This window comes from Coregonus clupeaformis, chromosome 26 (genome assembly GCF_020615455.1).
Source record: "Coregonus clupeaformis isolate EN_2021a chromosome 26, ASM2061545v1, whole genome shotgun sequence".
NCBI lineage: Eukaryota > Metazoa > Chordata > Actinopteri > Salmoniformes > Salmonidae > Coregonus > Coregonus clupeaformis.
Window position 1 is genome coordinate 1,275,862 of NC_059217.1, and position 20,581 is coordinate 1,296,442.

The window sequence follows — 20,581 nt, forward strand, 5'->3', positions numbered from 1 at the left end:
CAGGGCAGTTTTATGCTGAAAGGACAGCTCCCGGGTGTGTCCCGTGCGGGAATGCCCTCTCTTGGCACTACACCTTATTCAAATGTAAAGTTAAATATGGAAATAGAATAATGACAATATTGTGTTGTTATACTGCAGTTGTATTGTTCCAGTTAGCATCTCATCATACTTTATGTTTCATATTTCTCCACACTCTGGGACGCTGTGTGTGTGTGTGTGTGTGTGTGTGTGTGTGTGTGTGTGTGTGTGTGTGTGTGTGTGTGTGTGTGTGTGTGTGTGTGTGTGTGTGTGTGTGTGTGTGTGTGTCCATTCAGGAAGTGATTTGAATTAAAAATTCAGAAATTATGTTTTGGGGAAATAAATAGCTTCTACTTTTCGGTTTATTGAGAAGTCATTGAAAATAAATGCCAATTTTTTTAAATTATTGAATTGTAATTTTAGTTTACTTCCTGACTTGATTGCCTTCTATTCGAATTGAGCCCAACCCTGGTGTGTGTGTGTGTGTGTAGGTGTTTGTGGTGTACGTGTGTGTATGTGTGGTTCCTTGCACCCTTGCATGTGTGCATGTGTGTAGAGGTAGTGGAGCAGACACTGTGTACTGTATTGGATGTGCAGTCAGCCCTGAGCCATCCAGTTGTTTGGCATGTCATTAATAATGGATCCTAGAACTCATTAAAGCTGAAGTGACAGCTTGCTATTTACACCGGCTGGCAGGGAGAGAAAAATGCTTATGCACATTCCAAAAAAAATCTGTACTCCAGCTGTTTAGACCTCTTCAAGATAATGAAATGTTTCAGGAGTATATAATACCAAATATATGATCAGAAAGTATATATGAGTTTGATAGAGTCTAGGTAAGGCATTAAAGGTGTTATGTTATATTGATGTGTAGGCTTACTTCATATGTGGTTATTACACTGTTGTAAAGTATTTACACTAATAATGATTGTGCAGTTGTGTAGGTATTTTGTGCTATAATGTTCATGATATTGTGTATGTAAGGGATGGTGTCCTACTGGCTGTGTAATCTAATCTTCAAGGTTTTCCCTACATTCTTTGTTGTGACAAGCATTACTTTAATAGGCTTTGTATGTGTGCAAATAGTTTCTGAATTAGTGTGTGTGGGTTTAGTGTGTGTGTGCACTTGTTGTTTGATTTAGTGTATGTGTACATGGTGTTGCAGGTCTCTCCCATCGGACAGACAGATGAACAGAGTGTTTGTTCCTGACTGTGTTCTCATTACAAACTACTGCTGGGAAGCATGACTGTTGTAGTCAATAATGAGTGTAAAGGGCAGGTGTAGAGTGAGGGCTTTTTGTTTATAAGACAGCACACACACACACACCAAAAAAAATTGATATGCTCACACACTCTTCCACACACCCACAAACATACCCCCACAAACGAACACATCCCTCTACTCTTTCATGCCAGCCCTAGGCTGCGGGAGCAGCACTAGCTATCACACCTTGGTGTTAATTTCCTCAGGTTTTGACAAGGAGCCTCAGAGCGAGAGAGAGCCTTGTTCTTTGTGTAAGTGCTTTTTCTTCTACAGCTTCTCCCTATCTCTGCAGATTAGTCAGGGAGTAAATCACCTGCCTGCACACAAAAAAAGCACAATCCTACACACTTTGCTGCCACGTGGCGCACAGATCTCCTTTTGAAGAGCGGCCATGTTATTTCCTCGAGCCCCGAAGGCTCTCCTGGCATGCAAATCATCATAAAATTAAATGTAAAACTCTAACATGTATTCTGGGGCCCTCTTCTTATCATCAACTGCACAAGCGGCATACAAATCAGGCTGGGATCAGACACCACGGTAAAGGTCTCCACTTAAAGAGCTGGCTAATTGCTAATTGGGTATGGAGTTGCGAAACGAGGCGCTGCTAACAAGAATTAAAATGTGGTGTTTTTTTTTTTTTTCTTCATTTCCAAATGTCTCAGCCTTCCTTCCTGGTGACATGCCTGGGAGCTGGAACTCAGTCAGAGACAAAAAATGTTTCAGGAAGGAAGGTTTCATAACGACTGTTTCTGTAGGGCAGTATTTGCTTGTTGGTTGCTTCTTCCATACTGGACCCCTTCCCATACTGGACTTAATATTAATAACATTAATAATTTTAATCCTGGACAAAAAAGCATTCTCAATGAAAAATGTCCATTAAAAGTGATTTTCAGTCTAGGACCAGGCTTAATGTGGGCTGGGAAAGGGCCCCAAATGTGTTCCTATATTAATTCCCTCACATATTTAACATTTTGACACATTCCCATCACAACACACACACTCTGGAAATATGTTGATATTGCTCTGTTCTATTCTTTGCACTGCTGTGATGGATTGAAGTGGATCATGCTGCTTTTTCAATTGTAATAAATGTCATTAACACACTCCCTGTAGATACACACTGTTGAGTCTGTCTGCCTGACGATATCCATTACTGCCACCTCTTACACATAACACCAAATCACCCATGACATCCAGCACTGCCATGTAGCAGCAGAGACAGTTTGAGATTTGTCAACTGTCATATTATATTTGAATTTAACTAACAGCTTTGTTAGGCACTTGGCTTCTCACAGGTCTTCCTGTGTTGTTACTCTGGGTATAGTTGGGGAAGAGGGTCTTTAACAACGTTTTACCTCTATCTCCTTAGGGGAAAGTAAGGGAAACTTTTACTATATGTCTATATGAACCCTAAGTGGGCAGTATAAGAAGTCTATGAACCTTCAAAGGGGCAAAATAGTTAACGTATTAACCTTTGTAGGAACAGCTCAGACTGTCCTTATAAGCTGTAATAGCAGCAGCGTATAGAGGACATATGAACCTAAGGTAGCAGCATAACTATGAACCTACACAAGAGCAGGATCAGAAATATGTACCTTCACAAGGGCAACAGAGCTAACCTATGAGACTTTATAAAAGCTCATAGAGCCTTTTAAAGTTGTAATAGGAGCATCGCATGGAGGACACCCTGTATGAAGCTGTAAAAAGGTCATGGGTGCCCATGGGAGAAGCAGTGCTCTTAGCCTGGAGGTACAGCAGGGTGATGATGTTATATGTTAAAAATAATATAATATAATTGCGTTGTACTTCTGAGGAATTGGCATTTATTCTCAAATCAATACACAAGTGCATCCTGACTGGTTGCATCACCGCCTGGTATGGCAACTGCTCGGCCGCCGACCGCAAGACACTACAGAGGGTAGTGCGTACGGCCCAGTACATCACTTGGGCCAAGCTTCCTGCCATCCAGGACCTCTATATCAGGCAGTTTCAGAGAAAGGCCCTAAAAATTGCCAAAGACTCCCTAGTCATAGACTGTTCTCTCTGCTACCGCACGGCAAGCGGTACCGGAGCGCCAAGTCTAGGTCCAAAAGGCTTCTTAACAGCTTCTACCCCCAAGCCATAAGACTCCTGAACAGCTAATCAAATGGCTACCCGGACTATTTGCATTGTCCCCCCACCCCCAAACCCCTCTGGTGCTGCTATGCTCTGCTTATTATCTATGCATAGTCACTTTACCTACATGTACATATTATGTCAATTACCTCGACTAACCTGTGCGCCCGCACATTGACTCTGTACCGGTACCCCATGTATATAGCCTCGCTACTGTTATCTTAAAGCTGCTCTTTAATTATTTGTTATTTTTGTTTTTTTATTATTTTATTTTTATTAATTTTTTACTTTTCTATTTTTTACATAACACTTATTTTTCTTAAAACTGCATTGTTGGTTAAGGGCTTGTAAGTAAGAATTTCACTGTAAGGTCTACGCCTGTTGTATTCGGCGCATGTGACAAATTTAATATGATTTGATTTGATTTTAAGTCTAACAACACACTTCACATAGCGCTCAGATGGAGAACTGTGTATGACAACCAGGAAAGTATGTCCAATAAAGAGTTTACATATATTTTCCCCAGAGGCCTATGCATCTCTCATGTCCCCGTGCAGCGAGAATTATGTGAACACGCTGCATGGTTATTATCTTATAGGAGATGAGAGAGCACATATCACTGCAGATACACTATGGATCTTTAAAGCTGCATTCTCTCAAATCAAGCTGTTGGAGCTGTCAACACTGTTCTTATAGGCAGGTATGTGTGTGTGTGTTTGTTTGTCAGATATTGCGGTAATTACTTCCAATAAAGCAAGATCTGAAACCTTGTTACATATATCCCATGCTGCTTTTGAGTGGTCCAATATGCAGTCCAATACTGCAGCCTTTTTTGGGAGCGCGCTCCCTTAACCCACTCGCAGCGCTCGCTCCCTGCACCTTTAAGAGTGCCTGCCTAGTTGAAGGTCACTAAACACAAAGCTCTCACAGCTCTGTGGTCCAATACAGCGCATGCGCTCTGCCTGAGGACTGCTACACAGACTGCAATATGTCGAGAATGCCTGGCAGAGCAGACTGCTCTAGCTACACAGTGGGGACAGAGCGGGAGGAGCACATGAGTTGCCCGGAGACTGAGAGGAGCGGAGATGAGGAGGATGATGAGATCCAGGAGGTGCAGATCACCGGGGAGGAGGAGTACGGGGAGGATGAGCTGGAGTGGGAGGCAGAGTGCGCAGACCCCGACAGCTGCTCCGCTATGGAGACAGAAGCGGTCCTTATGCGTAGTACGGACCAGTGCAGCGGATTGGGACCGGGAGCGGGGGCGGACCATAGACTGTTTCACATCCCCGGACTGGACTCAGATCCGGATGGAGACCTGCAGCGGTCTGACCGCTCCAGACTGAGCGAGAACACCCGCCTGGCTACCAGGTATGCGGTGCGGATCTTCCGGGAGTACCTGAGCGAGAAATCCCAAAGTCCTGACTTTGAAACTCTGGACAAGGAGGCGCTGTGCGCGGTCCTGCGGTCTTTCTACGCGGAGGCACGCTCTAAGAGCGGCCAGCTCTACAGCAAGTCTTCTCTCATCAGTATTCGGAGTTCTCTGAACCGCTATCTGAATGAGCCACCGTACTGTCGCACCCTGGACCTCACCAAGGACCCGGAGCTGCGCAGCGCCAACCTGACCCTGGCCGCAGTCATCAGAAAGCTGGAGGAGCAGGGTGCTGGTCCCGTGGTGCAGAAACAGGCAATCACGCGTGCGGATCTGCGAAACCTCTACACCTCCATTGTGTTTAACATCGATACGCCGTTCGGGCTGCTCAACAAAGTGTGGTTCGAGACATGCATGTATTTCTGTACAAGAGGGCGAGAGAATCAGCGCGAGCTGGAGGAGGATTCATTTGGCCTGGCCATAGACGAGAATGGGAGAAAGTTTATCTATTTCAAAGCACTGGGGCCTTATCACAAGTCTCGCTCTGCGTGCTGGAATAAAAAGAGACCAGACATGGATGAAGATACTTTGCCGCGCATGTATGAGACGGGAACTGAGTTTTGTCCATATGCCAGCTTTGTAAAGTATGTCTCGAAACGGAACCCGTTGTGCAAAGCATTCTTCCAACGACCACGAGACCACTGTTGCGCAAGCGACATGACATGGTATGAGAACAAAGCCATCGGTAAAAACCTGCTGGGCACGAGGATGCAGATGCTGTCGCGTGCTGCCAAGCTGTCAAAGACCTACACCAATCACTGCATCGGCGCCGTCTCCATAGCAACGCTCAACAGCATTGCCGGTATAGGGTCAAAGTTGGTGTCGCTTCAGATTGCCTCGGAAACAGTCAATGGTGGCGTGCAGTCTCATCTCCAGCTCGTGATCCCGTACATCCGACAGGCCACAGACGCAGTGGAACTGAAGCCGCAGAGAACAACATGGAAAGCTCGTGCTCTCTGCCCCGGCGACGTATCGGGACCTCCCTCTCCTAAGAAGCTCTGTGTGCGTCCCGGAGAACGCGCAAAGTCCCCTGTGGTCATAGAGGACGGTATAGAGCCTGTGGACACCCGACCCCTGGAGCCCCACGGTCAGCCACCCGCTCCTTTACTGACTGACGTGGTATCCGCGCAGGTAACAGAGTTTCATACAGTGCACCGACAGAGATTATGCTTTTGAATGTTTGTATGTAATGCAATGCAGGATAACCTTACTTAAAGCGTAATTAATTAAATGTAATGAGTGCTTAATAGGTTATGTCACCATCTGGTCACACACCATTTTCTGTGTTAATCAAGTGTTTAAGTGTATAGAGACTTACATCATTTTCAATTTACTGTGAAAGTATTGACCTGTACGATGTGTGTTGGTTGTGAGTTCGGTATTCTCATTGGGTGTTCTAGGTGCTTTAGTAAAGAGGTCATGAACATTGTGTGTGCGACTCAAATGGCACCATATTCCCTATATAGTGCACCTGCGTCTTGATTCAGTTTAGGAATCTAATGTTGAGTTTGTTAAAGGAGAATTGCATTTGTTTTGATTAAATGTACACATTTATTGTGGTGTTGAAATTGTAGTTTTTGAAATTGTAACCTGTAGTTGTTGATTTCTTTTTTATTGGAATGTCAGTGTTGAATTTGTTGTCCTCAGAGCACTATTGAAAATGAGACCCTGGTCTCAATGGGCTCCCCTGATTAAATAAAAGCTCAATAAAAATAGGGATTAGGGTGCCATTTGGGACGTGACCTGTGAGTGCAGAGGAGAGCACACAAGTGAGTTTTCTTTGGGACTTTGTCTGTTGCTATGGGTTACTGTGCCCCAGGCCCACAGTTATTCACCATGCACCACAGTGGAGCCCGCAGGGGTATAGCCAGAGCGTGCAAGCTCACACACACACACACACACACACACACACACACACACACACACACACACACACACACACACACACACACAGCACACATCTCTTATACCCATTCGCCTAAAGCTCACATTTTCCTGAGACACAGGCACTATAATGAAACATAGTATGGCAGGCTGTCTCAAGTCTCTTTCCTCTAATGACAGTGTGTGTTTGTGTGTGTGTGTGTGTGTGTGTGTGTGTGTGTGTGTGTGTGTGTGTGTGTGTGTGTGTGTGTGTGTCCAGTCTCTTACGAGTTTCATGTTTTTGAGCCATTCCTCTAATGAGCCTGCCTGTTGTGTGGCCATGGGGAGATGGACATGTCTGCTGCATTACCAACAGCTCTGCTCATCCGATTTCTGCTTTATCAGCTACATCTCTCTCTCTCTTTATCTCCCTCTATCTCTGTATATCTACAGTATCTTACCATTTACTGTTTTCTCAGCTTAAAGAGGGAGACTCTGCCTGCAGCCATGGCTGTCTTTCGCTCTCACTGCACTTACCACAGTAAATGCTGACCAGTAGACTTTATAGCATGTCAGTTTTTCAGAAGTGCAGACTTTCGTGAAGCATTTACAAGGGTTTTTAAACCTTCCTCTATAAGGTAATGTCCTCACCTGTCTCAAACCGTCACCTGTATAGCAGAGGAGCGGAGGAGGCAGACTCCTATCTGTCTCTGAGCTCCTTTAACTACACTCAGATGTCTCTTCACAACCCTAAGCTAGCCCTGATATACACACAGACTCTGAAAAAGGCAAATACACTCTTTGTCATGTAGTGCAGTGCATCATGAGTTCTATGCTTAAAGCGTTGACACAGTATGAATGAAGTCTCAGTCTACCACTCTTTACCAGTGTCCTGTCTCTACTTAGTCGCTCATGGAAGAACTCTGTAATGTCTCATGTGTTTAACGATTTACAGTATGTGTGACACATTTTCGTTGGACATTTGTGTACATTGGACAATAAAGTATTCTTCTTCTTTTTCTTCTTATTTTCTCCCAGGATAGCCGTAATAGCAGCATGGCCAGTAGGCCGCTGGTCTCCCAGTCCCCTGCCTCTCCGCTGGGCTCTGGGGGTATCGGGGGTATCCCCACCCCAGCCCAGCTCACAAAGACCAACGCCCCTGTACACATAGATGTAGGAGGACACATGTACACCAGCAGCCTGGCTACACTCACCAAGTACCCTGAGTCACGGTAAGACACACACACACATGTTTGAGATCAGCTACATTGAAGTGGATTGCACAGTCACTGATCTACCAATGACCTTGCATTCCAAATAACTACTCATTATGTGATCAAGATTGGTGATTTTGCGCCTCACCTTGCTCGGACTGATACATGCACACTCTGATGACAATCACAATGATGATATCGCCTTCCACCAGGATTGGTCGTCTGTTCAACGGGACAGAGCCCATAGTGTTAGACAGTCTGAAGCAGCACTACTTCATAGACCGAGACGGCCATATATTCCGCTACATCCTCAACTTCCTGCGGACGGCCAAACTGCTCCTCCCCGAAGACTTCAAAGTGAGTATCTCTGACCCTGCACTCAGGCCTGGAAAACCTTGTCTATAATTCCTTTCTGATAACATAGTGTGAAACTTTGTTGGTAATCTTTTTTAAAGAATCTGATGTATCATTGTGTATTTGTGTGTGTATGCGTATGTGCGTATGTGTTCCAGGAGTTCTCTCTACTCTATGAGGAGGCCAGGTTCTTCCAGCTATCCCCACTACAAGAAGAATTAGAAAACTGGAGGAGTGAGCGCGAGGCCAGGAGTGTGTGGCGTGTGTGTGAGTGTGTGGTGGTACGTGTAGCTCCAGAGTTGGGAGAGAGGATCACTCTGAGTGGGGACAGGGCTTTGATCGAGGACGTGTTTCCAGAGGTCGGGGACGTCATGTGTAACTCCATGAACGCAGGCTGGAATCATGACTCTACTCACGTAATTCGCTTCCCACTCAACGGATACTGTCACCTCAACTCTGTACAGGTAACATGACAGACACTACCCTTACAATACCACTGCTTACCATGAAAATAACAACCCAACATCCTAAATTAACAGATTACGTCACCTCAACTCATAACATCACATTAATCCACCTCAACTCTGTGCATGTAGCCTTAAAGACATGCTCCAGAACTTTGGCGACTACAAACTATTTTTTATCTTTGCGCTGGATGTGTCGAAGTGTAGTTCAAACATATATAATCTATGAGTAGAAATACTGTTTTACCTCAATTAGCCATGAAATCACTAGTTTGAAAGCAACAGAATAAGCTTCAGCCCCTCGCCATTTGAGTGACAGCTAGCAAGAGGCACATAATGCACACACAGCAGAACGAGAGAGAGCGCAATGACGTGGTGTACATATCTGCACATATGTGACGTAGTACGCAATGTTCGGGACCACTTTTGGCTCATGAGAGCTACTTTCAGAACTACTGGCTAAAAAGTATACAAAATCTCTTTAACTCCATACAGGTAACATCACACTAACCAGTACCCATGGCATAAGCATAGTATAACCTCAAATACCCTCATACAGGGCCAGACCAGCCAGGGGAAAGAGAGACTAATCCTGTTTAGATATGAAACATGTAGCCATCGGCTACTGGGTCTGCTGGAATGGCAGGAAAGAGCGACAGTCACAGAGAGAGGGAGGGAGAGTGAGAGTGAGAAAGAGACAGACAGAAGGAGGCAGAGAAAGAGAAAAACAGGGAGCGAGATGAGGCAAACAGAGGATTCTATTGTACTGCCTGCACCAGTCACACAGAAAGAGAAGAAGAGAGCGACAGAGCAAGAGAGAGAGAGAGAGAGAGAGAGAGAGAGAGAGAGAGCCAGGGATGGAGGCAGACAGAGAGTATAGAGGAACAGCTGCTCCTTCAGGGCATGCTAATGGCATGTCATCTTGCAACTATAGAAAGAATGTCTTCCAACCAAATGGCACATTATTACCTATTTAGTACACTACTTTTGACAAGGGCCTATAGTGCACTACATAGGGTGCCATTTGGGATGCGGCCAATATTATTATAGAAAAAGGGTTTGTGTCTGTGAATGCATTTGTCTGTCTGTGTTGTATGTGTGAGTTGTCATGAGAGAGGGGATGTGTGTTTTTAGATCAGGGAAGGACATGGTGTGATGGCTGGCTTCTGCCTGCTCAGAGACAAACTGTGAGCCCATATGGAAAAATTATATATTAACTATATTACAAAAAAAAAAAAATATTGGAAAAATGTATTTAGCAAATATATAACTAAATAAAATATATGTACATATACAACTCCAGTCAAAAGTTTGGACACACCTACTCTGTCACGATCGTCGTATTGAATAGACCAAGGCGCAGCGTGATGAACGAACATGGTTAACTTTATTATCTTTAGTGATAATAGAAACAACAATCAACAAAACAACAAACGACTCGTAACGTCCTCGGTAACAATGACCAACACGGAACAAGAACCCACAAACACAAAGGGAAAACAGACAGTTTAAATATGGCTCCCAATCAGAGACAACCAACGACAGCTGACACTCGTTGCCTCTGATTGGGAGGTACTCTAGCCAACATAGAAATAAACACAACAGAATGAACACACCCTGGCTCAACATATAGAGTCCCAGAGCCAGGGTGTGACATACTCATTCAAGGGTTTTGCCATGTTTGAACTACACTTTGACACATCCAGCGCAAAGATAAAAAATACTTTGTAGTCGGCAAATATAAAATATATTTTGATTTGTTTAACACTTTTTTGGTTACTACATGCTTCCATATGTGTTATTTCATAGTTTTGATGTCATCACTATTATTCTACAATGTAGAAAATTGTGAAAATAAAGAAAAACCTTTGAAGTAGGTGTGTCCAAACTTTTGACTGGTACTGTATGTATTTGTAAAATATATGTGTAAAATACACACTCACACCTCATAACCTTCTCTACCCCGATGTTAATGTTAAGTCTCTATGGTACCAAAATGCCGTTTTGCATGCAAAAGTTCATTGAGTAGTAGAAAATAAATTACCTGCCACTTATGAAACGTAGTAAAAATAAATATTTCGAAAGGCACTTGAACGTAGAACATATCTGCAAATATATTTTAAGATATATTAAAAATATATTTTTCCCGAGCTGTCAATCACAATTTGAAACGTTCCCAAGCCCCACCTCCAACTGCCAGAGCAACCATTACAATTTAGATTTTTTTCCAGAAGAAGAAGAGCAGCTGCCACCATCAAAAAGCTTTCTTGTGGATAATGGCATTTTATTTGATTATACGTTCATAACATTGAATCAAAATATGTTTTTAACCTAGTGGGTGACAGAGGAAGAAGACAATTTATTCAACTGCAAGCAAGACTTTTCATCAATCTGCTAACAAATCTACCTAGCACCTTCTTTAGCTTGCCATCAACGTGCGGTGTGACTGATCAAGGTAAGAATTGTTTCGAAAGTTAAAGTTGATAAGAGTTCAGTAGAGTTAATGTCATGTATGTATTATATTTTATTGTATTGCCAAAGCTATTGTTAAATGTTCTTGGCCAACCACACAATGTATTGCTTGCTAGCTAGCTAGCTTAGCTAGCTTTAGTGAGGGTTGGGTATCTCTGATACTAGCTATATATACAGTGGGGGAAAAAGTATTTAGTTAGCCACCAATTGTGCAAGTTCTCCCACTTAAAAAGATTAGAGAGGCCTGTAATTTTCATCATAGGTACACGTCAACTATGACAGACAAATTGAGAAAAAAAAATCCAGAAAATCACATTGTAGGATTTTTAATGAATTTATTTGCAAATTATGGTGGAAAATAAGTATTTGGTCACCTACAAACAAGCAAGATTTCTGGATCTCACAGACCTGTAACTTCTTCTTTAAGAGGCTCCTCTGTCCTCCACTCGTTACCTGTATTAATGGCACCTGTTTGAACTTGTTATCAGTATAAAAGACACCTGTCCACAACCTCAAACAGTCACACTCCAAACTCCACTATGGCCAAGACCAAAGAGCTGTCAAAGGACACCAGAAACAAAATTGTAGACCTGCACCAGGCTGGGAAGACTGAATCTGCAATAGGTAAGCAGCTTGGTTTGAAGAAATCAACTGTGGGAGCAATTATTAGGAAATGGAAGACATACAAGACCACTGATAATCTCCCTCGATCTGGGGCTCCACGCAAGATCTCACCCTGTGGGGTCAAAATGATCACAAGAACGGTGAGCAAAAATCCCAGAACCACACGGGGGGGACCTAGTGAATGACCTGCAGAGAGCTGGGACCAAAGTAACAAAGCCTACCATCAGTAACACCTACGCCGCCAGGGACTCAAATCCTGCAGTGCAAGACGTGTCCCCCCTGCTTAAGCCAGTACATGTCCAGGCCCGTCTGAAGTTTGCTAGAGTGCATTTGGATGATCCAGAAGAGGATTGGGAGAATGTCATATGGTCAGATGAAACCAAAATAGAACTTTTTGGTAAAATCTCAACTTCGCCGTGTTTGGAGGACAAAGAATGCTGAGTTGCATCCAAAGAACACCATACCTACTGTGAAGCATGGGGGTGGAAACATCATGCTTTGGGGCTGTTTTTCTGCAAAGGGACCAGGACGACTGATCCGTGTAAAGGAAAGAATGAATGGGGCCATGTATCGTGAGATTTTGAGTGAAAACCTCCTTCCATCAGCAAGGGCATTGAAGATGAAACGTGGCTGGGTCTTTCAGCATGACAATGATCCCAAACACACCGCCCGGGCAACGAAGGAGTGGCTTCGTAAGAAGCATTTCAAGGTCCTGGAGTGGCCTAGCCAGTCTCCAGATCTCAACCCCATAGAAAATCTTTGGAGGGGAGTTGAAAGTCTGTGTTGCCCAGCGACAGCCCCAAAACATCACTGCTCTAGAGGAGATCTGCATGGAGGAATGGGCCAAAATGCCAGCAACAGTGTGTGAAAACCTTGTGAAGACTTACAGAAAACGTTTGACCTGTGTCATTGCCAACAAAGGGTATATAACAAAGTATTGAGAAACTTTTGTTATTGACCAAATACTAATTTTCCACCATAATTTGCAAATAAATTCATTAAAAATCCTACAATGTGATTTTCTGGAATTTTTTTCTCATTTTGTCTGTCATAGTTGACGTGTACCTATGATGAAAATTACAGGCCTCTCTCATCTTTTTAAGTTGGAGAACTTGCACAATTGGTGGCTGACTAAATACTTTTTTCCCCACTGTATTTTTCCCTCAAGTGAATCCTTCTGGTCTGGAGCCTCAGCTGCCTATGGACAGACCCCAGCCAATGTAAGTAGTATTTTGTATCATTTAGCTAGCTAGTTCTCAATGAAATTAAAATGTGTTCATGAAGATTAACCCCTTATTTATTCTTCATCTTGTGTAGAAGTGTTTCACTGACTCTCTGTCTCTGCATTATCCACGGAGTAACTGCCAAGTTGTGAGTCTGAAAATGGAAACTGGAGGTGAAGGAATCTGCATTGTAAGTATCAATTTGATGTTCAAATACATTATTTTCAAATACAGATGTTAACTGCACAGAGGTAATTTGTACATTATATTTTGTGTTTCAGATGCAACCTCCCAGTGACTCCCATGACACAGTTCAACAATGGACCAAGTTATTTTAGCAAATAATAAAGATTATTGAAAGCACACTTTTATTTGTCAATTTATCAGTCAATTGAAATAAATTAAATTAGGCCCTAATCTATTCATTTCATATGACTGGGAATACAGTGCCTTGCAAAAGTATTCATCCCCCTTGGCGTTTTTCCTATTTTGTTGCATTACAACCTGTAATTTAAATTGATTTTTATTTGGATTTCATGTAATGGACATACACAAAATAGTCAAAATTGGTGAATTGTTTCAAATAATTCTAAAAAATAAATAACGGAAAAATGGTGCATGCATATGTATTCACCCCCTTTGCTATGAAGCCCCTAAATAAGATCTGGTGCAACCAATTACCTTCAGAAGTCACATAGTTAGTTAAATAAAGTCCACCTGTGTGCAATCTAAGTGTCACATGATCTGTCACATGATCTCAGTATATATACACCTGTTCTGAAAGAACCCAGAGTCTGCAACACCACTAAGCAAGGGGCACCACCAAGCAAGCGGCACCATGAAGACCAAGGAGCTCTCCAAACAGGTCAGGGACAAAGTTGTGGAGAAATACAGATCAGGGTTGGTTCATAAAAAAATATCCGAAACTTTGAACATCCCACGGAGCACCATTAAATCCATTATTAAAAAAATGGAAAGAACATGGCACCACAGCAAACCTGCCATGAGAGGGCCGCGTACCAAAACTAACGGACCAGGCAAGGAGGGCATTAATCAGAGAGGCAACAAAGAGACCAAAGATAACCCTGAAGGAGCTGCAAAGCTCCACAGCAGAGATTGGAGTATCTGTCCATAGGACCACTTTAAGCCGTACACTCCACAAAGCTGGGCTTTACGGAAGAGTGGCCAGAAAAAAGCCATTGCTTAAAGAAAATAATAAGCAAACACGCTTGGTGTTCTCCAAAAGCCATATGGAAGAAGGTACTCTGGTCAGATGAGACAGAAATTGAGCTTTTTGGCCATCAAGGAAAACGCTATATCTGGCGCAATCCCAACACCTCTCATTCTTGAGGGAAACCTGTTTCAGTCTTCCAGAGATTTGAGACTGGGACGGAGGTTCACCTTCCAGCAGGACAATGACCCTAAGCATACTGCTAAAGCAACACTTGAGTGGTTTAAGGGGAAACATTTAAATGTCTTGGAATTGCCTAGTCAAAGCCCAGACCTCAATCCAATTGAGAATCTGTGGTATGACTTAAAGATTGCTGTACACCAGCGGAACCCATCCAACTTGAAGGAGCTGGAGCAGTTTTGCCTTGAAGAATGGGCAAGAATCCCAGTGGCTAGATGTGCCAAGCTTATAGAGACATACCCCAAGAGACTTGCAGCTGTAATTGCTGCAAAAGGTGGCTCTACAAAGTATTGTCTTTGGGGGGGTGAATAGTTATGCACGCTCAAGTTTATTTTTATTTGTCTTATTTCTTGTTTGTTTCACAAGCAAAAATATGTTGCATCTTCAAAGTGTTAGGCATGTTGTGTAAATCAAATGATACAAACCCCCCAAAAATCCATTTTAATTCCAGGTTGTAAGTCAACAAAATAGGAAAAATGCCAAGGGGGGTGAATACTTTCTCAAGACCAAATGTATGTGGACACCTGCTTGTCGAACATCTTTCAAAATCATAGTAATTAACATGGAGTTGGTCCCCCCTTTGCTGCTATAACAGCCTCCACTCTTCTGGGAAGGCTTTCCACTAGATGTTGGAACATTGCTGTGGGGACTTACTTCCATTCAGCCATAAGAGCATTAGTGAGGTCGGGCACGGATGTTGGGCGATCAGGCCTGGCTCGCAGTCGGTGTTCCAATTCATCCCAATGGTGTTCGATGGGGTTGCGGTCAGGGCTCTGTGCAGGCCAGTCAAGTTCTTCCACACCGATCTCGACAAACCATTTCTGTATGGACCTCGCTTTGTGCATGGGGGCATTGTGCTGAAACAGGAAAGGGCCTTCCCCAAACTGTTGCCACAAAGTTGGAAGCACAGAATTGTCTAGAATGTCATTGTATGCTGTAGCGTGAAGATTTCCCTTCACTGGAACTAAAGTACCTAGCCCGAACCATGAAAAACAGCACCAGACCATTATTTATCCTCCACCAAACTTTACAGTTGGCACAATATATTGGAGCAGGTAGCGTTCTCCTGGCATCCGCCAAACCCAGATTCGTTTGTCGGACTGCCGGATTGTGATGCGTGATTCATCACTCCAGTTAACGCGTTTCCACTGCTCCAAAGTCCAATGGTGGAGAACTTTACAAATCAAATCAAATCAAATGAAATGTTATTTGTCACATGCGCCGAATACAACAGGTTCACCTTACAGTGAAATTCTTACTTACGAGCCCTTAACCAACAATGCAGTTTTAAGAAAAATAGGTGTTAAAAAAAGAAGTAAAAAAAATAAAAAAAATAAGAAGAAAAATAGAAAAGTAACAAATAATTAAAGAGCAGCGGTAAAATAACAGTAACGAGGCTATATACTTGGGGTACCGGTTTAGTCGCGGTAATCGAGGTAATATGTACATGTAGGTAGAGGTAAAGTGACTATGCATAGATAATAAACAGAGAGTATCAGCAGCGTAAGGGGCGGCAGGTAGCTTAGTGGGTAAGAGCGTTGTGCCAGTAACCGAAAGGTTGCTGGTTCTAATCCCCGAGCCGACTAGGTGAAAAATCTGTTGATGTGCCCTTAAGCAAGGCACTTAACCCTAATTGCTCCTGTAAGTCGCTCTGGATAAGATAAGAGCGTCTGCTAAATGACTAAAATGTAAAAAGAGGGGGGGGACAATGCAAATAGTCCAGTTAGATATTTGATTAGCTGTTCAGGAGGCTTAGGGGTAGAAGCTGTTAAGAATCCTTTTGGACCTAGACTTGGCGCTCCGATACCGCTTGCCGTGCGGTAGCAGAGAGAACAGTCTATGACTAGTGTGGCTGGAGTCTTTGGCAATTTTTAGGGCCTTCCTCTGACACCGCCTGGTATAGAGGTCCTGGATGGCAGGAAGCTTGGCCCCAGTGATGTACTGGGCCGTACGCACTACCCTCTGTAGTGTCTTGCGGTCGGCGGCCGAGCAGTTGCCATACCAGGCGGTGATTCAACCAGTCAGGATGCTCTCGATGGTGCAGCTGTAGAACTTTTTGAGGATCTGAGTACCCATGTCAAATCTTTTCAGTCTCCTGAGGGGGAATAGGCTTTGTCGTGCCCTCTTCACGACTGTCTTGGTGTGTTTGGACCATGATGGTTTGTTAGTGATGTGGACACCAAGGAACTTGAAGCTCTCAACCTGCTCCACTACAGCCCCATCAATGAGAATGGGGGCGTGCTCGGTCCTCCTTTTCCAGTTGTCCACAATCATTGGTCAAGTTGAGGGAGAGGTTGTTATCCTGGCACCACATGGCCAGGTCTCTGACCTACTACCTATAGGCTGTCTTATCGTTGTCGGTGATCAGGCCTGCCACTGTTGTGTCGTCGGTAAACTTAATGATGGTGTTGGAGTTGTGCTTGGCCATGCACTCATGGGTCAACAGGGAGTACAGGAGGGGACTGAGCACGCATCCCTGAGGGGCCCCCGTGTTGAGGATCAGCGTGGCAGATGTGTTGTTACCTACCCTTACCACCTGGGGGCGGCCCGTCAAGAAGTCCAGTTGCAGAGGGAGTTGTTTAGTCCCAGGGTCCTTAGCTTAGTGATGAGCTTTGAGGGCACTATGGTGTTGAACGCTGAGCTGTAGTCAATGAATAGCATTCTCACGTAGGTGCTCCTTTTGTCCAGGTGGGAAAAGGCAGTGTAGAGTGCAATAGAGATTGCATCATCTGTGGATCTGTTGGGGCGGTATGCAAATTAGAGTGGGTCTAGGGTTTCTGGGATAATGGTGTTGACGTGAGCCATGACCAGCCTTTCAAAGCACTTCATGGCTATAGACGTGAGTGCTACGGATCAGTAGTCATTTAGGCAAGTTACCTTAGTGTTCTTGGGCACAGGGACTATGGTGGGCTGCTTGAAACATGTTGATATTACAGATTCAGTCAGGGACAGGTTGAAAATGTCAGTGAAGACACTTGCCAGTTGGTCAGCGCATGCTCGGAGTACACGTCTTGGTAATCCGTCTGGCCCTGTGGCCTTGTGAATGTTGACCTGTTTAAAGGTCTTACTCACATCAGCTACGGAGAGCGTGATCACACAGTCGTCCGGAACAGCCGATGCTCTCATGCATGCTTCAGTGTTGCTTGCCTCGAAGCGAGCATAGAAGTAATTTAGCTCATCTGGTAGGCTCGTGTCACTGGGCAGCTCGCGGCTGTGCTTCCCTTTGTAGACCGTAATAGTTTGCATGCCCTGCCACATTCGTCGAGCCGGTGTAGTACGATTCAGTCTTAGTCCTGTATTGACGCTTTGCCTGTTTGATGGTTCGTCGGAGGGCATATCGGAATTTCTTATAAGTGTCCAGGTTAGAGTCCCGCTCCTTGAAAGTGGCAGCTCTACACTTTAGCTCAGTGCGGATGTTGCTTGTAATCCATGGCTTCTGGTTGGGGTATGTATGTACGGTCACTGTGGGGACGACGTCATCGATGCACTTATTGATGAAGCCAGTGACTGATGTGGTGTACTCCTCAATGCCATCGGAAGAATCCCGGAACATATTCCAGTCTGTGCTAGCAAAATAGTCCTGTAGCTTAGCATCTGCGTCATCTGACCACCTCTGTATTGAGCGAGTCACTGGTACTTGCTGTTTTAGTTTTTGCTTGTAAGCAGGAGTCAGGAGTGTAGAATTATGGTCAGACTTGCCAAATGGAGGGTGAGGGAGAGCTTTGTACGTAGCTCAGTGTGTAGAGTAAAGGTGATCTAGAGTTTTATTTCCTCTGCTTTCACATTTAACATGCTGGTAGAAATGAGGTAACACAGATTTAAGTTTCCCTGCATTAAAGTCCCCGGCTGCTTGGAGCGCCGCCTCTGGATGAGCATTTTCTTGTTTGCTTATGGCCTTACACAGCACGTTGAGCCCGGTCTTAGTGCCAGCATCGGTTTGTGGTGGTAAATAGACAGCTACAAAAAATTTAGATTAAAACTCTCTTGGTAAATAGTGTGGTCTACAGCTTGTCATGAGATACTGTACCTCAGGCGAGCAAAACCTCGAGACTTCCTTAATATTAGATTTCGTGCACCAGCTGTTATTTACAAATACACAGACCACCACCCCTTGTATTTTTAATATTTTAGGGGGTAGATCAGCTTTAATATTGCAGATAGATTGTAACTTCCATCAATGTAATTGTCTGCATCACTTCTAATCCCCCATATGTTTTTTTTTTCTCGCAAATATATACCGTATCAGGTGTCTGAAGTAAATCCTTTGCGGCCAATTCGTTAAATATATATTTTTTTAGCTTCCAGGAATTGTGTACAGATCTTTGTGACATGGGGCTGTGCATTATCATGCTGAATTATGAGGTGATGGCTGCAGATGAATGGCACAACAATGGGCTTAAGGATCTTGTCACGATATATCTGTGCATTCAAATTGCCATTGATAAAATGGGAATTGTGTTTGTTGTCCGTAGCTTATGCCTGCCCATACCATAACCCCACCATGGGGCACTCTGTTCACAACGTTGACATCAGCAAACCGCTCACCCACACACTATACGCTGTCTCCCATCTGCCCGGTACAGTTGAAACCGAGATTCCTCCGTGAAGAGCACACTTCTCCAGCCTGCCATCTAAGGTGAGACATTGCCCACTGAAGTCGGCTATGATGCCGAACTGTAGTCTGGTCAAGACCCTGGTGAGGACGACGAGCACACAGTTGAGCTTCCCTGAGACGGTTTCTGACAGTTTGTGCAGAAATTCTTCGGTTGTTCAAACCCACAGTTTCATCAGCTGCCCGGGTGGTTGGTCTCAGACAATCCTGCAGGTGAAGAAGCTGGATGTGGAGGTCCTGGGCTGGCATGGTTACACATGTTCTGCGGTTGTTTGGCCGATTGGACGTACTGCCAAATTCTCTAAAATGACATTAGATGCGGCTTATGGTAGAGAAATGAACATTCTCTAGCAACAGTTCTGGTGGACATTCCTGCAGTCAGCATGCCAATTGCACGCTCCCTCATAACTTGAGACATCTGTGGCATTGTGTTGTGACAAAACTGCACATTTTAGAGTGGCCTTTTATTGTCCCCAGCACAAGGTGCACATTTGTAATGATCATGCTGTTTAATCAACTTCTTAAAATTCCACACCTGTTAGGTGGATGGATTATCTTGGAAAAGGAGAAGTGCATTTTAGAGAAATAAGCTTTTTTTGCATATAGAAAATGACTGGGATCTTTTATTTCATCTTATGAAACATGGGACCAACATGTTGTGTTTATAATTTTGGGCACTGTCTGTGCTGTTGTTAGTAACACATTTGCACAGTTACACACACGTTGGTTTTCTTCCACAGACTGGATTCCTGTATGACTGTGTGGTATTACTCGACCCTGAATCAGCCCCTCTCTGAAATTACTTCTGACAACAATGCATGTGTGTTTGATTGACAGGTATTGGAGAGGTTGCAGCAGAGAGGGTTCGAGATAGCAGGGGCGTGTGGTGGAGGAGTAGACTCCTCCCAGTTCAGCGAGTATGTCCTACGCAGGGAGGGGAGGAGCAACGGACAGCGTGGCCCCACCCTCATCTGCATCAAACAGGAAGCACTGGACTAAGTCCTGCCCAGGTCAGGGGTCACAGTGGATGATTGGTCAGGAGAGGAGCTGAAAGCCACACCTCCATCTCCAAGGGAACACCAACAGAGTCTGACCTGAAGTTTGTTTTAGAATTTTAGGGTCATCACTAGTTACGACAGCCACAAAGTCATAAACCCCGCCTATTTCTACAATTTCTCTTAAATTATGTGATTTTAAACATAACCCTAACCTTAACCACACTGCTAACCTTATGCCTAACTCTAACCTTAAATGTAGACCAAAAAGCACATTTTTGTTTTCATTATATTTTACAAGATAGACAATTCCGACTTTGTATTTGTGGTAACTAATGTAAAACGAATTTCTGGACATAGTGCTATGACGGTGATGGTGTTCGTACCTACACCAATAGGAGCGCAATAGAACTATAACCTCTCCGCCATGAACCATTTAAGTCACTAACCAGGCGGTACGCAGCTAGACACTTGCTAGGTTTCCATTAACTTGTCCAGTCATTTTTTGTTGACATTTAGAAAG

General features: G+C 44.0%; 1 protein-coding gene across 1 annotated transcript; it reads left to right on the forward strand.

Moving 5' to 3' along the window:
- Positions 1–4,354: 4,354 nt before the first annotated feature.
- LOC121540494 lies at positions 4,355–20,274 on the forward strand. Its single transcript, XM_041849409.1, has 5 exons — positions 4,355–5,957; positions 7,728–7,921; positions 8,116–8,260; positions 8,416–8,721; positions 19,901–20,274. Exons 1-5 carry the CDS (start codon positions 4,386–4,388, stop codon positions 20,060–20,062), a joined length of 2,379 nt encoding a protein of 792 aa, XP_041705343.1. The 5' UTR covers positions 4,355–4,385; the 3' UTR covers positions 20,063–20,274.
- The last annotated feature ends 307 nt before the right edge of the window (positions 20,275–20,581 follow it).